This window comes from Sinocyclocheilus grahami, unplaced genomic scaffold (genome assembly GCF_001515645.1).
Source record: "Sinocyclocheilus grahami isolate Dianchi unplaced genomic scaffold, SAMN03320097.WGS_v1.1 scaffold418.1, whole genome shotgun sequence".
Taxonomy (NCBI): domain Eukaryota; kingdom Metazoa; phylum Chordata; class Actinopteri; order Cypriniformes; family Cyprinidae; genus Sinocyclocheilus; species Sinocyclocheilus grahami.
This window is the reverse complement of record NW_015505597.1, coordinates 752,878-769,826: the sequence shown is the minus strand read 5'-3', so window position 1 is coordinate 769,826 and position 16,949 is coordinate 752,878. Positions and strand designations below refer to the sequence as shown.

Below are 16,949 nucleotides of genomic sequence, written 5' to 3'. Positions count from 1 at the left end.
TTTTCTGGCCTCTTATTGCTACCTATCCCAACTTTTTTGGAATGTGTAGCTCTCATGAAATCCAAAATGAGCCAATATTTGGCATGACATTTCAAAATGTCTCACTTTCAACATCTGATATGTTATCTATATTCTATTGTGAATAAAATAAAAGTTTATGAGATTTGTAAATTATTCCATTCCTTTTTTACTCACAATTTGTACAGTGTCCCAACTTTTTTGGAATCGGGTTTGTAGTTCCAAAGTGGTAATAAAAATGTTATGTAAATGTAGGCCAATTTCTGTCTTCTGCTTATACTGTATATTGACACAGCTTGCATTTAAAACTTGCTGGGGACCGAGAGACTGCAATTACTGAGCATCTATATAACTCAGTCAGTGACACAGTCTCAGTCAATCAGAGTGCCTGTCACTTTAAAAAGAAGAAAAAAAAGATTGTTATCATAAATTAGCTATCTTTAAATAGCTGAACCAATTTCGATTCACCACTTCTTTAAAGCACATTTTTGGTTACCTGACACAACGGTTTACAGTGTACAGTTGCTCTTGTCACAGTGACAACCTGATCATTTATATAAAATGGATGAATTCTGCACAGGACTAGTTTGGTTACTCGACACCGAACCAAGGAAAAATCAACCTTTTTACCAACAGGTGGGGATGATTGACTTGATTTACTATTTATGAGTTTGTCTGCTCCCTAGTGGACATGAACGTGGCTTACATCAAAATCTAACAGGTGATTCTATAAAATAATACAGCATGTAGTTTTATTGTTTAATGTTGTGTAATATCTGCTAATAATGTCTCTGTAACATTTAGAAACTTTATTAAAAGTGATCCTTGTAGTGTATCTGTGTAGCTAGTTGTCACAGTGTCTAAAAGTCTAAAGTTACACGTTTGCACCATTTTTAGAAAAATTACTATTTATTTCATTTTGTTAATGTAATACACATGTAAAATTGTATATGGCCATATTAATACTTTGTACTGTTTATAAGAAAATATAGGACTATTTTGTAGAACAAACTGTCTAGTAATGAATCAATGTAGAATACCAATAGACACTGAGCATTGTTCAGGAGCTTTTTCACATTTTTTATTCTTTTTTTAAAAATCCAAATTAAAATAAATATTTATCTTGAGCTATTTCCAGTTTTGTGAATTATGTATTTATATTAATATTTAATATTTCTGCCATTATTTAAAATTATTGATATTTTAATCATTCTCAAAATTAAGAAAACAAGTAATTGTAATTGTTAATTGTCTTCACTTAGTCAGCTTTTATTTATTATGTAACACTGTGAATTACTGTGTATGAAATAAATATGCAATATGCAAATAAACCTGCCTTATCTAAAGCAATGCATTCTTGACGGTGGTTGGCAAAAAAAATAAAAAATCTGAGTCACATGTTCCCTTAACAGTAAGCATCTTACAAAGTCCTACAACACAAGTATAAAGTGCTAATCACTTAATCATATGAACACTGTAAGTGTAATGTTTGCTTGTTAGGATAATATCAACACACTTTGAGATATCAGTCAATTAATGTTTTATTCTAAACAGAATATATCAATCCCTTATTTGTACAAAAATACCTGAAAATGTTACAATTAGAATTTGTAAGCCATTCAGCTATTTACAGAACCAAGCAGAACACATCAATACAGAATCTGAAAAGAAGAAACCTTTTTTTTCTATCCATGTTTTTGTTTGTTTGTTTGCGTCATTCCCTGAAAGACATAAGATTCATATTTACTTCTATATTACTTACATTTATGGTCATGATATTTTTTTTGCATTGAGAAAACATGCGCAAAGCTCAGGAAATATTACTGACAGTTGGGAGGTTCTGATTATGGCATGGAAAAAGTCACAGAAGTACTGCTTTACATTACAGCGTCCATGTTACACACGTTAGATGTTGTTATGATTCATGACAATAGCAATAATTAAAAGCAGATCCACAGAATTACACATTAAGTTCATTACAAATGGCTATTTATGTATAATGCAATTACTCTGTAACGTGAACAGTGTAATCAAAAGCATGACCTCCTCTTTCATCAGAACTGATATTAGTGACAAATGGTCACAAATTCCAGATCAGTAACCATAACCTTAGTAGGAACACCCTCTCAGGTCGACATTAGTGAAGAGAGAGGATGGACTGTAGGGTTTTGAGGCACCTGATACACACAATGTTTAAAGGAATAGTTCATCCAAAAACAACAACAAAAAAGTTTGTATATGGAGTACAAAAGGAGTGATATAGCAGAATGTCCAAGCTGCTCTGTTCCACTGTATGGGCTAAAAAGCAGCTTGAAATGACTTGAGGGTAAGTAAATGTTTAATTTTTAGGTGAACTATCCCTTTAAGAAAGGGTGGAAGCTATATGATACAACTCATTCTACAGATGTTGCAGACGAAACTAGAATATCTTGAAAGCCAGAGATTCATTAAGAGAAAAAGGGGGAAATAATAGAGGTCTGGTGTGGACTCAATAAAAAGAAGTACACTGTTAGTTTAATAAAAAAGAAAAATACAGAGAAGAAGTCTTGCTGGTCCACAGGACCAGTTTTAAACAGCCTCCACTTCAACCCTGAGCAACCCAGTTACATTCATTTCTTTTAAATATAAAAATTACATTTATTTATTTTACTGATAAACTCTCAACAGATCACACATTTCGCAAATGCTGCTACCAGCTTCTTTCAAACAACAATGGGGAAAATGCAAAAAGAAAAAAAAATCTGTCTTTGAATCATATTAAAGAAACATTTCTACAATATCTACAAGGCATACATTAGTTAGCGTTTTCATAATAAGTGTATTTGTAAGAATAAGTGAGTTTTTAAAACAGCAATTTAGCTTAATAATGACCTTCAATGACTAAAGGAGTTCAAAGTCCAGTTTTCCGTCAGCTCAATGCAAACATAACATATTCTTTAAGGTCAATTAGCATGACAAAGCAACACAAAATAGAATAGATTCAATATTTACACACTTAACCAAATAATAAAAATGCACTAAAATAAGTCAAGTTTCTTCATTTTATATGCCATTGTGGAAAGAAAATAAAACTGTATCCAAAAATTCAGTGTGGTATCTACAAACTTGAACTGTTGTACATGAATGGAGTGTAACTATAATGTTACATGCTATATGTAAAAATGAAACAATGCTGCAAATGAAATAAATGTGTACAGACAACGTGACTGTGATGTATTACTGTATTAACTCCCAGAGTGTCTGGATTGTGAACAAACATCCTGCTCACACTCACTTTTAGACTGAACGGCCAACTAGTTAACAAGTAGGTTAAGCGCTAATGGTACTCAGACTATCCTACAGATCAATTTTACTCACACAGGTGATTCACCAGTAACATATAGTAAACTAGCCTCAACTTAACTTCCTCACTGGCAAAATCCAAAAATTGTGGGGGTTTTTTCCTTTCTTTTTTTGTTATTGTTAAATGTATCTCAGAAAAAAAAAATCATATGACCTCTAAACTCAATACATCCATCTGTCTGAACCAGGCGGAAAAATTCCTCATATACTGTTACACTAGAATTATAGTATATCGAAACTGGTTGCAGAATATGCTAATTAATAGCATCATAACTGAAATGTTGTTAGTTTAGTCCTTGGCTGGCTGATTGTATAGCTTCACTTATCAAACCCTGAAAAATAAAAGACAATAATGTCAAGTTCAGAAAGCTTGCGTGTATATGCTTGTGTTTTTGGTGAACGTACGACCCACCCAAACTGCAGCTAAATCAACACTGACATACACTCATCCTCAAGGCTTGAATTAACTTAACTGACACTGAGAACGATATTCAAGTGAATAATAATAGCGCTGACTTAAGCCCTGCAGTCAATTTCTGTGGTTAAATCATCCAATGAGTTCTAAATACTACCTGACAGACTGAGATCATATCCTTATTACACGGCTCTCTGAAATGCTTGATACTTGATTCCTTGTCAAATAAATCAATATTTCATTTTTTATTTACTTTTTATTTGTAAGTAGCCGTGTAATAAGCAGCATAATGTACAGTCAAAATATCAGGATTGCCCTTTCGAGATTTTTTTGTTTTTTTTCGAAAACCGGCTGATTGTACATTATGCCTTACTTAAATGAGATGACATGAATTACATATATCTTAGAATACATCTATGAATGAACAGCTTAATGTTACTTTGTGACTACTATTTTTTTTATAGACAACAATATGAAATTTGCGAAATAGACCTTAATTGTTCATAGTTCATCTAGCGTGAATGGAAACAAAGCTGTCTGGAATACATGTACAATGCATGTCTGTTGCACCATATCATGTGCTAACTTGTGTTTTTGTCCACTGGAATATTTTTCCAAAAGATGTGTTTTCAATATAGTGTCAGATTAACAATTGACAGCAATGTACACAACAGTACAACCCATTGAACAGGCTTTACTGACTCTACCATTAAAAAAGACCATGAAGACGGTGTTCTACAGTAGGATGTTGATGAAGAATCAGTGCTAAAAGATTCAAGAAAGGGGTTGTAGTTAATAACTGAGGTCCAAAAAAAATCACAAAATTGTGGAAGAATATTATCGAACAGCGCTGAGAAAAAAAACGAAACTAAATTTCAAGTAATCAAATCCAGATAAATAAATAAATTTGTTGAAGCAATACTTAAAAATGATTGCGTCGTTTGCATTTAACTATGCACTGATATCTTGGGTGAACTTGTAGACATGGTGGCTATGCCCTCTCTATCTAGTTTAATACAATATAGGTACAAACTAAAAACATGGCTCTTTCTTTACATTGCGTCACAAGTACAAAAAAAAATATCTTTACAAATCCGTTGTATCTACTGCTACCATGGACAAGGCAGATTATAAATTCGAACCCCATCTTTCTGTGGGTGTTCTTAGCCCGAGCTTCACAGTGTGCTGTCCTCGAAACAATCTTTCGAAACATGGAGAGAAAACTAGAAAGTCAACAACAAAAATAGACTGGAGCTGGGACTCAAGAGATAACAGCAGTTCTAAAGATTCCAGTTTGTTGATCTAGCTCCTGATAGACTGCGACCCACAGCGGAGCTCCCAGCAGAGGGTTTAGTGGTTATTACTCAACAGACTCCTCTTTAAAATCAAGGCACCGTTCCTAAAGGATGTGGTGGTGATGTCAGGCCATGTTCTTGTACTCATGTTTAAAGGAATAGTTCACTCAAAAACTACATTTGGCCATCATTTTTCACCTTCATGTCTTTCCAAAATCTTTTCTTTTTTTAGCGGATACGAGTTAGACGTAAGCTTGGCGTCAAAATTTCAGATGGTTCCTCACACAAATCTATCATGTGGCAGTGTTTTAGTACTCAAGACTGGACTCTTGAGTTGTCATGCACACGGGAACATTTGGACTCGCACTCAACCTTCTTGCGGTCTCGAATACAATACTGTCGTATGGCTTGAAATATAGTCGTATTTAATACTTTCATGGGGGGGTTTTGTCCTGGAAAAAGCCATGGTCACTATGAACTAAGAAATACAGCTGTATGGCAATTTACAACTGAACAATCTGTGTTCTACAAAAAAAAAACTATTCCTTGAAGGAGTGAAGGGACACGTTAATTCTTGGTATAGCCAGTAGAGAGTGCTGCAGGTTATGTTTTGTGAAGGGGAAAAACTACACAAGTGTTTAACACGATAAAAGAGGCCAAATGCACTATGCATGAGAGTTCTTTGCTCAACACAATGAGCACATAAAAAGAAAACAAGTGTCTAAATATTCTAGTGATTACCGGTGAAAACGATAGAAAGCACAAATTTAACGGCAATGTCTTTTCACAGTACTGAAACCACCAATCGGGTGTCCGCATCTCACAGGACATTCTAGAATCAAATCTGCTTGATTTATGAAAGCAACAATTGCCATAGCTTGGTTGTTCCTGGTTTATGAGTGCAAAATGAAATCAAATGTGATTTACGAGTGTTCTGCTGGTCTTCCCAAACCATTATCTGCACGATTAAGACCGTGGATCCTGAAGACTCCCTCTGGATGATTGTCCTGAGAACCTGCTCTGGCCACGGTCTAGTGTGCAGGTGGCTGAGAGGTTCGTCAGCAGCTAACACACAAGCTTTATTTCCTTTATTTCTTGCTGGTCCTGTTTGTGTTTGTTCTTTTGATTTCCTCTCTCCTTGATAGAGAGTTGCTCTCGCAGTGTGCTTTTCTCCAGCCCAGCAGCACAGCATTACACCACAGCACATGACGTCTGAGTGTTTGTATTTAGGTGGAATCAGGCAAATGGAGGTCATAAGGCCACAGTGGTGCAGGGGTGTTTAAGTTTGCAAGGCAGAACTCCTCTGTTCAGCATGTAAAACTCCACCAACTGGATCAGGTCTGTGAATTTGGTGGCGGTGTCGTCGAGGCTCAAGAACATTTGACCATCTTCTTCACACTGGAAAATGGAAAACATAAAACTTTTATGCATTCTGAAATGTGCCAGGCTGCAATTTAATTTCATGCAATTTAAATAGGATTCTAAACTGTCGGTTTCTGCAGTGAGGTTTCTCTACCGGCAGAGCTACGGTTTGAAAAGATTCTTGCTGAGCATGTTAATTGAAGTCATGCTGACATGTTTATAGCCAGATACCTGATTAATAACACAGTTTAAAGGCTCAGCCTTTTGAAGTTTAACTCTATCGCCCAACTGTTATATTTTGAGGTTTGCTACAGGCACAGGAAAGCAAGAATGCTTGTTATGTACAGCGTGCTGTGCACTTGCAATGCGTTGGCCCAACATTTGCATCTGTGCCCTTGCGTAACATAAGTTTCTTGTCTTTCACACTCATTCTCAGCAAGGTAGTATTCAAAAAATCTAATGCATACTTGGAATACTTTACTGTTTTAAGGATATGCCATATGTGCATCAGCACACAAAGTTAATATGCTACATGTTTTGAGTGCAGGAAACTATAAAATCTTACCGGTAAAATCTGGAAATGTTTGATTTTCTGGTGATGACACATTGTAAGTACAAATGCCTTAGGATTGCTCTGGCTATCCCTCAAGAGAAACATTCTGTTGCACAAAAGACAATTACGTGTAAGTATATCTTGCATAGTTAGAACAGAGAATCATCCAGAATGTTGTTGAGAATAACTAATGAGCTGTGATATGTACCCATCCACTCTGCCCTGCTGATGGATCATCTTGTGGGACTCCTCCCGTGAAATACGACCGTGAAACCACAGCTGAGTTCTGTGGATAACTGGATCAGAGGAGATACAAAATGTCTTTAGGACAAGGATGATGGTGAGCACTTTTCTATGGAGTACTGTGCATATTCAATAGGCATGTATTGGACATTCTTAAATTGCAAGGATTTTATCTACACATGACCTGACATTAACGAACTGTTCTTATTAAGACAATGATGTATAGTAATAGTAATTAATAACGTTTTTGTTTTACACTTTTTCAAATCAAATTTTACTTTTATTTACATTACCAGCTAAATGTTTGGACTTTGGATTTGTACTAAACATACCACCATTTACATTAAAATAAATAAATTATTTTATTCAGCAAGAATGCATTACACTAATCAAAAGTGACAGTAAATCAATTCACTTTGTTACAAAGAATTTACTTTAGTTTTTCAATTGATTAAAATATAACATGTACCACGGTTTCCACAAAAATATTAAGCACAACTGTTTTTAAAATTGATAGTAATAAGTTCGTTTCTTAAGCACCAAACCAGCATATTACAATAATTTCTGAAGGATCACATGACATTGAAGACTGAAGTAATGGCTACTAAAAATGCAGATTTGCCATCCAATTATAATAATGATTAACTATTTTACTGTATTTTTGAACAAATAAATATAGCCTCGGTAAAAATAAAAGGCTTCTTTCAAATACATGAGTAGGCATGATAATGTAAATATAAATGTAAAAAAAGTAAATATATGTCAAAATACTGATTTAAACACTCTAGAAAGTACCTCCGCTTAATGATGAGGGGTGTAATGGGCTGGGGCTTCCTAGTATATTCATACGCTGACTTCTCTTCTGAAAAAAGACAGGGAGACATAAACCACCACAGTCAATCAACTAAAAAAATTCTACATCATGCTAATTTGATTACAAAACAGTAAACAGTAACTCATAACTTCTATTGACAAATTTGACATCTGTATTATCTGTGTTGCACTGGTAAACACTGCTTAGAAACATGATTCATATTATCTGTAATTCATCTAGATCATGATAGATATTTTAAAAATCAAATAACTAAACAATCACAACAAAGAAGATCATTGGAACTGACTCTCCAGGCATGTCCCTCCTCCATGGCAGCACTCTGAGCCTCCACAGGATTGTCAATCACTCGGCCTATCCTCCCTGAGAAATCCATGGCTACCAGAGAGTTCTCTGAGACACTCCTCTGGAAAAGAAGATCGGAAGTTACAGCGACTTTGTTTGCCCTATTACATGCGTGTTGTCTTTTGATGGTCCCACTTTATATTAAGTGGCCCTAATACCTGTGTACTTACATAGTAACTAGATGTGTACGTAGTATGTAACCACAGTGCAAGTACACATTGGTATATATTATCTACAGCTCTAATGTTTGTGTAACTACCCATACGTAACAACCCACTGAATGGTATGTGTAAGTACAAATGTGTAACAGGACATTGGTAACAACACTTTTTGATAATGAAAATACAAATGTGTAACAGGACTAACAGCACCTTTTGGTAAAGAAAGTGTTACACTTTATATTAGATTTATCATGTAATTACTCTGTAATTACGGCCAGTAAGTTAGGCTTTACATATAAATTGTGGTTGGTGTCCAGAATGTTACACTTTATATTAAGTGGACAGTTCCTGAGGAGTTACCATGTAAGTACACTGGTATTACAGTGGTGCACCAACTCCACCAACTTGAGATCCAACTCCTCCCACTTTACATATCCCTAAACCTACCCATCTCCACCCCCTGGATCCCATTTCCACCCCTAAACCTACCCATCTCCACCCCTTGGATCAAATTGTTCCAATTACTCTTATACATATTGTTGTTACAAAATGTAGTTATATATGTCCTGTTACACATTTGTACTTACACAAACCATTCAGAGGGTTGTTACATGTTTGTAGTTACTGAAATATTACAGCTCTAGATACTATGTACCAATGTGTACTTACACTGTGGTTACATACTACGTACACATCTAGTTACTATGTAAGTACACAGGTATTAGGGCCACTTAATATAAAGTGGGACCAAACTTTTTAAGCATAACATGAACATGCATGGATTGACCTCTGTTAATTTTTTTCTAAAATTGTCAGCATTGCATAATATCCATAGGACAAGCTGTAATAATAACTTCACTGCCAACACTGGAACAATCATTCCATAATGTGACATCATGGCCCACATACTGACACATGTCTGATTAATGCTCCATCTGTGAGGTAGAGAGGAAGAGAGAGAGAATGCAGGACTAGATTAAGTGAGTGAGTGTCTTACCACAGGCGCTGAGAAGTGTGAAAGCAATGTTTTTCGCTGCTGGGGGATCTTGTAATTTTGATAGAGTAAAATTCCATACTATAAGAAAGAAAAAAAAGTGTAAAACAGTTGAAAAAAGAATGATACCCTTTAACAAAATACCATAATAAAACATAATGCTGATGTACAGAATTGTTCACTGTGTTTTCCTCAAAGTGAAAAGACGCTGCCAGAATGAAAAAATGTGAATTTGCTCCTCAGATATACTCTCATGACAGCAGCATTAGCTGCAAGTGTAAGGTGCTCATTGTCATAACTGCATTTGAATAAATTTGACATTTTTCCCCTTTCAGTACACAACATGTCATACATCATTTACGTCTGATGCATAGATCACTGCATTATGTTTGTCACAGATGCTCTAGATCAGTCAAAGAAAAGGGTGTAGGTTCTAAATCAGCCTTAAAATGTTTGAGGGTTTTAGATCACCCAGGGAAAGAATGCAGGTTCTAGAACAGCTAAGGAAAGAGTGCATGTTGTAGATCAGTCAGGGAAAGGATATAGGTTTTAGATAAACCTTGAAATGCATATGGGTTCTAGATCAGTCAGGAAGAAGGCTCAGATTCTGGAAAGGGTGCAGTTTCTAGATGAACATATGAAAGGGTGCAGTTTTTAGAATAGCCATGGAAAGCAATGGGTTCTAGATTAGTCAGGGAAATTAGCAGCTTCTAGATTAGCCAAGGAAATAAGATTTTAGATCAGGCAAGGAAAGGAGGGGGTTCTATATCAACCTGGAGAAGGTGAGCATTCTAGATCAGCCAGGAAAGGTTTGCAGGTTCAACTGCAGATCAGTTAAGGAAAGGGTACAAATCCTAGATTGGCCAAGGGAAAAAGGTGTGGGCTCTAGATCAGCCATGGAAGGGTGGGAGTTCTAGCTCAGTTAGCTAAAGTTTAGGTTCCAGGTAAACCACAGAGAAGGTGCAGAGTGCGCCCTTTAAAACTGCCAGTAAAAAGAAGAGGTATCAGATCAGTCAGTGAAATTTTTCAGGTTCTAGATCATTCAAGGTAAAGGTTAAGGTAAAATAAACCAGGAAAAGGATGTGGGCTTAAGGTCAGCCATGGAAAAACTATGGGTTCTAGCGCAGTCAGGAAAAAGGCTCAGGTTCCAGATGTAACATGGAAAGGGTGCAGGTTCTAAACGACCAACCTTGAAGAGTCTGAAGGCAGTCATCCAGCATGCTCTGCTCTGCTCGTCCTCTGCACACAACATCCTCAGTTCTTTCACTTCATTCCTTACTTTGTTAGGCTGCAAATAATCATAATACACAACATTAGTCACTCTGCTACTAAAACTGTGTTTTTCTGCATTAGACTGAATTTGCGTTGAATGTTTAACATTTAACTTTTCAGAGCTTATCTAATTTAAGGGTTCTCATAACAGATCACATAAACTTACTTTTATGCAGAATTCAAAGTCAGTAGGTGCATTGTGCAGCTTTCTCCCTGTTATTACTGTAAAGACATTGCTGTCCTCCAGGTCTGCTAGTAGCTGTAAATGCCTGGGCTCCTGTGAAAGATCAGCCAACCGCTCATGTCATTTAATGGATAAGGAGGGGAGAGGGCACTAAAAGAGCACTCAGAAATAGGGGAGGGGACAGTTCTAACCAGTACCTGATGACATTAACAGAGGCTTGTACATGATATAGACTGGTAAAACAGACTAGGTTTGTTACTTTTTTTTTAGAAATAAAGCAAGCAAAATTTAAGTTTAGTGTTGCCATTTCACCAGTATGAAAGATAACTCACCTTTGACGTTCCTTTTGTTGAGAAGTACAACCCTGACCGTCTTAAAAACACATACAGTTTCTTCCATGATTTCCTGCTCATTTCTTTCACATACAAATATCCCTGGATCTCAGGACAACTGCTAGAGTTTAAGAAGTTCTGGAGGTAAAAGAAGAAAATAATTGATAGTTCAATAAATCAAACAGTCAGCTAAGATTTGTGGTTTTCTATTCTGTGTGAACTATTCACAATGTGCTAATAAACCACTGATTAAAAATAATATTTTTTAAACGGGATATCCAGGAAGGTTATAAAGGGACTCGGAGAAATTAGCTAAATCTGACTAAACGTGTGTTCTTTTGTAAAACAAAAAATAACTCATACTGTAAATAAAATATTGTAAATAATCAGTCAATTGTGGGAAAAAAAATCTGTTGTATGTAGCATATCTTTGTTCACTAACACAGTTGTCAGCTAGATTATAAGAGAGGGGTCTTATCTTGTAAAAAGTCAACGATGTGTGGGCTGATGTTAGACTAGGGGGTGATGGAAAAGAGAACACGTGTCTGTGTTGTACAGTACCTGCAGGAGCTGAGATGGGGGGATGGTCCCATTGGTTTCCTGACACCAGGCAACCATTTGCTCTGGGAAGAAGCTCTGTCAAAAAAAACAAACAAAAAAAACTTTTCTTAGTGATAGATGCCATTTACACTAAGTGCAAATAGCTATAGATTATATTTACACTATTTTACTACTTATTGCAAATAGTGGCAATTTTCTGCACTTCAGTACTGTAGTACATTATAAAACAGCTAAATCAAACAGTCAGCTAAGATTTGTGGTTTTCTATTCTGTGTGAACTATTCACAATGTGCTAATAAACCACTGATTAAAAATAATATTTTTTAAACGGGATATCCAGGAAGGTTATAAAGGGACTCGGAGAAATTAGCTAAATCTGACTAAACGTGTGTTCTTTTGTAAAACAAAAAATAACTCATACTGTAAATAAAATATTGTAAATAATCAGTCAATTGTGGGAAAAAAAATCTGTTGTATGTAGCATATCTTTGTTCACTAACACAGTTGTCAGCTAGATTATAAGAGAGGGGTCTTATCTTGTAAAAAGTCAACGATGTGTGGGCTGATGTTAGACTAGGGGGTGATGGAAAAGAGAACACGTGTCTGTGTTGTACAGTACCTGCAGGAGCTGAGATGGGGGGATGGTCCCATTGGTTTCCTGACACCAGGCAACCATTTGCTCTGGGAAGAAGCTCTGTCAAAAAAACAGCAAATGATAAAGTATTGAGTGTAAATTATAATTTTAATTCAAATTATTAAATTGGGACAATAAAGCCCTCCCTACACCTACCCTAACCGTACCCGATACTTTATTTTAAACTTTTTCATTTTGATTAAAAATATATGCCTTTCCAGTGAGATATGAGATTTGAAAAGGGTTGATCACATCAAAAAGACTACGGCACACGCTTTACCACCTACGCCACTGGAGCTGATGTTTGACAACCATCTTTTGTAGTTTTGACTACCCCAATCACACGTTGGTGGGCGGAGTTAGTGTAAATAGCCTCTGCCAACAATGCGGGCCATTTGCACTTAGTGTAAATAGACACTCCATTTAATATAACTTTTTACATTTACATCTCAATGTTGAGTTCTGTTACGGGGCAACAGAGACGTGAAGCGAAGGGATCCATGTAGCGAACGGATCCATGTGCATGCTTTTATTAAGAGATGTGGTCATAATAGGCATGGGTCAAACAATGGCAAACAGGTACAACACAAGCAAGACAAAGAGTAATCCTAGGACAAGCGTGGGTCTTCGATAGACGTACAAAACCCAGATGGCTAGACAAAAGGGGTAATCCGTAACACACAGGCAAAGATCTTCACACAGGAAACCAGGCAAGGCAAGACTAGACTAGACTAAACTATGAACTAGAAACTAAGACAGAGAAATGGCTCCGTAAAGTGCAATCACTTGGAGAGCGATAAACGCAGACAATACTCGGCGACTTGAGCAGGATCTGAGTGAGTGCTATATAGTGTGTGTAATAGCTTTCAGGTGAATGTGTGATTGGCTACAGCTGAGTGCAATCACTGCAATGGATGATGGGAAATGTAGTCCAGGGTATAGAGTAAAAGTCTGTGTAGTGTGAGAGTCCATGTAGTGAGCGGGTGACCTCTGGTGGTGAGTGAACGGAAGTTCATAGACCGGATTCGTGACACGTGTGAATGAATTCAACATTACAGTATATAACTCTTATTAGTAGTATGATGCTTATTAAATGAAAAAAAAATTAGTCTAATACAACTACTACTACTGCTACTACTAATAATATTAATAATAATAATGAAAAGTAACAATACATTTTCTATGATTAAAGATATACATCTGCTTGTTTAACATTTTGCCTCATCACACAGAAAAACACTATCTTCAACAAAGGGAAAGGTTTTCTAATGACTGCTGGAAAAACCCTGTCTTTAGTGGTTAAGGTGGATGAAAGAAAAGAGCAATTATTTGAAATTATTCTAAAAGCTCCTTGGTCCAAAAACCCACAAAACAATGGAGTATTACATAATCTTTTAAAAGCGTAAGCCTGCCACACATTGACTTTCTTCTAATTATTTTCTACCACCACAAGGATTTTCAGGAGATTCAGTACCAAGCTTTGCATAGCTCAGAGAATAACTTAAAAAAATTCTTAACAATTATTATTTACAGTGCACATAATGTCTTAGAATTTAAACAAAAATCATTGGTACAGCATTGTATATAACCTGCACCATATTAAATAATGAACTGACATAAATATTCTAAATTACTTACTTTTTATGGCATAACCAACTGAATACATCAATGATCTGTTTTGTATTAGATGTAAATGATAATATAAAGTCAATCATTTGCTATTGCAAAATAATCCTCAAATCCTTAACATGAACCCCTGAAGGATTTTGTTGTTTTTGTTAATAATCAGCGGACTTTACACTGTCTATCTTTTTACACTGTTACTTATCAAATAAATCAACATTAAATGTTGATGAGAGTTGAAATTATTTTATTATGTGAGAAGAAAGAGCCCACGGAGAGACATGAAACTAGCAGAGCTGTGTACGAAATTGGCTGCATAAGTTTAACTGTAAATTTTCACCAGATCAAGATTTATCAGAATCCAGTATTCCAAAGAGCCACACTCAGCTGTGCAGGCCACATACTTGAATTCTTCCCAAATGGAAAAACATCAGCATACAAATGCTTGGCAATCCCACAAGTGACAAATGGATGGAGAAATCATCATGAAACTAATTGTCAGTGTCATATCGGGTGAAAATTTTGCTGACTAGCATGAGAATCTTTACGGAAGTCACACTATATCTGACTGTGTATTTAATATAATTAGTTTTTTATTCATTTTATGGAAGCACATACATTTTGCCAAGTGTAAACGGGATGCAATCTGATGCGCCTTGCATAAGGTGACTGTGTGTAAACAGGCCCAAAGAAAGTGTTACCAAAGATTCTCTAGTCAATAGCGTACTTGTGTTACAGCAATTTAAAACAGTGTAAAGGGTAAAAAAAAATAAAAAATCTGACAATTAAAGCACAGATTTCTTTTCCATCTCTGTCTCCAGCTGAATTTACAAGAGGACTGAATGTTCGTGAAAGTGTTTGATTACCAGCTCAAACAGTAAGAGGCATGGGTTTCTTTTGGATTGTGTGAGAGAGAGTGTGAGAGCAGCTCACTGAACTGGAATCATGTCACTTGATATCTGCATCTACCAAATAAGCCTGAAAACAGTCCATTAATGTGAGGAACTTTCCTTCAGCGATAATACGTGTCATGTTACTTATGTACCTACCGACACCTACACCTAGACTACGAGACAGAAATAAAAAATAATCTACAATCACCTTCACCTAATTATGAAAGTGTGAGGTCTTGGATTAACTTACCAAAGGATTTTTAAAGAATTCATATTTGGCATAGTTCTTCCTGAAGAGAAATTTACTCTCACTGGTCATTGACGCCTGCACTTGGACAACCAGCTCATGGTCTTCTAAACATCTCTCTGTGGAATTATGGAGAAAAAAAAGAATCAGGTTAAAATAAGTCACATACACCCTTCAAAATCTGCATTGCTCTTCTGAAAAGGTCTGTGTGTATAGACATATGACAAAAATGCATCTTTGTAACCAAAGACTCAAACGTGGTGTAATATTTGCATCTTGAATGACATCATTGTCTGTTGGCATTCATGCAGGCAGACAAAAAATAAACAGGGTGAGCGATCCCTGCCTGATGAAAAGAGAGTTTGTCTGAAGGATATAAATCCCCCCACACAACACCTCTCTCCCCACCCTCCATTCAGCTTAACCAGTAAAGGGACTTACTGACTTTAAAAAAAACCCCATTTGATCTATGCAATGATCTCTATTTAGTTTCTCTGTCTTTATCACAATCTCTGTCCTATGGGACTAAATGGTGGTGTAATTAACACTAGTCATGAATGCTAAAAAAAAACGACCCTGAACTCTTACATGAACATGTTCTTCATCCAACTTTTGAACTGTTCAGAGGGCTTGTTTGGCAACAGGATGCTACAGGGGGATACATTGTACCAACCCCAAAAACATCCTTAAGGGGCGATCACAATGCACTTTTTAATTCCATATGAATATGGAAGACAGGAAACGCAAATTCATGCAAATTTCGCTGCAAGTTTGTTGAGCTCCGCCTTGCAAATTTGTATCACGCGAAGACGTGTGACCAAGAGAAGACTGATAGCCTACATCATGGTTTGACCTCTTAGCATTGCAGAAAAGCAGAGTAGATTCCATATTTTGGATAGTTTATTTGTTTCTAGGAATAATCATGTTTAAAAAAAGAAAAAAAGACGTTGCATAGTGTGACATCATATTACAACCATCACATTGTCCAAAATGTTTCATGCTCAAAGTCTAGCATGAGCTATAGCTTTACCAAAATACAGAGTGAGAAGTTTGAGATAAAATAAAGTTTGGCAAAAATGCAGTGAAAAGGTTACTGTCTTCAATGGAGGCTCGAACCAAAGCTCGGCTTGAGCTCCGTGTTCAAACCCCCATTGTGGTACTACCTAGAGGGAGAATTACGTTTGGAACTTGATATTTTTGGTCAACTTCTCTATTCTCGATACAGACACTTTTAAAAGTTTACTTAACCTAAAATGGCCTTTATTGTGGCAATATCTAAATAACTAAATAATTACTTACATTTGGTCTAATCATCATGCACAGCATGAATGTGTTAAGAATACAGTGCATGAGCCATGTGGACATTTTTTATGATGCATCTATGGTGCTTTTGCATTCTTTTTGAAGCTTTAAAACTCCAGCACATTATTAAAAATCTCCTTTAATGTGCAATTAAAGAATGTATTTGATGGTTTATACTGACATGAGGGTGAGAAATTACAGAATTTAAATTTTTGAGTGAACTATTCTTTTATGGTAAGAACCGCACATTTTCACTTGCTTAAACCACATTTGTTCCTTTCTACAGTCACTGTGTCTAGAAAGCATATAGCAATTATTCACCCTAACAACAATTTTGTATA

At 36.1% G+C, this 16,949-nt stretch overlaps 1 protein-coding gene across 1 annotated transcript in view; it reads right to left on the bottom strand.

Annotated features, from left to right (window-relative positions):
- Positions 1–2,510: 2,510 nt before the first annotated feature.
- Positions 2,511–16,949, bottom strand: part of grb10b (growth factor receptor-bound protein 10b) — a 69,599-nt gene continuing 55,160 nt past the window's right edge. The window contains exons 6-16 of the mRNA XM_016232751.1: positions 15,310–15,425; positions 12,529–12,603; positions 11,349–11,486; positions 10,999–11,109; positions 10,750–10,848; positions 9,564–9,641; positions 8,350–8,466; positions 8,024–8,090; positions 7,194–7,281; positions 6,998–7,091; positions 2,511–6,468 (exon numbers count right to left, since the gene is read on the bottom strand). Of these exons, the coding sequence (XP_016088237.1) occupies positions 6,322–6,468; positions 6,998–7,091; positions 7,194–7,281; positions 8,024–8,090; positions 8,350–8,466; positions 9,564–9,641; positions 10,750–10,848; positions 10,999–11,109; positions 11,349–11,486; positions 12,529–12,603; positions 15,310–15,425 (1,130 nt within the window). The 3' untranslated portion in view covers positions 2,511–6,321. The remainder of the gene's footprint in view (positions 6,469–6,997; positions 7,092–7,193; positions 7,282–8,023; positions 8,091–8,349; positions 8,467–9,563; positions 9,642–10,749; positions 10,849–10,998; positions 11,110–11,348; positions 11,487–12,528; positions 12,604–15,309; positions 15,426–16,949) is intronic.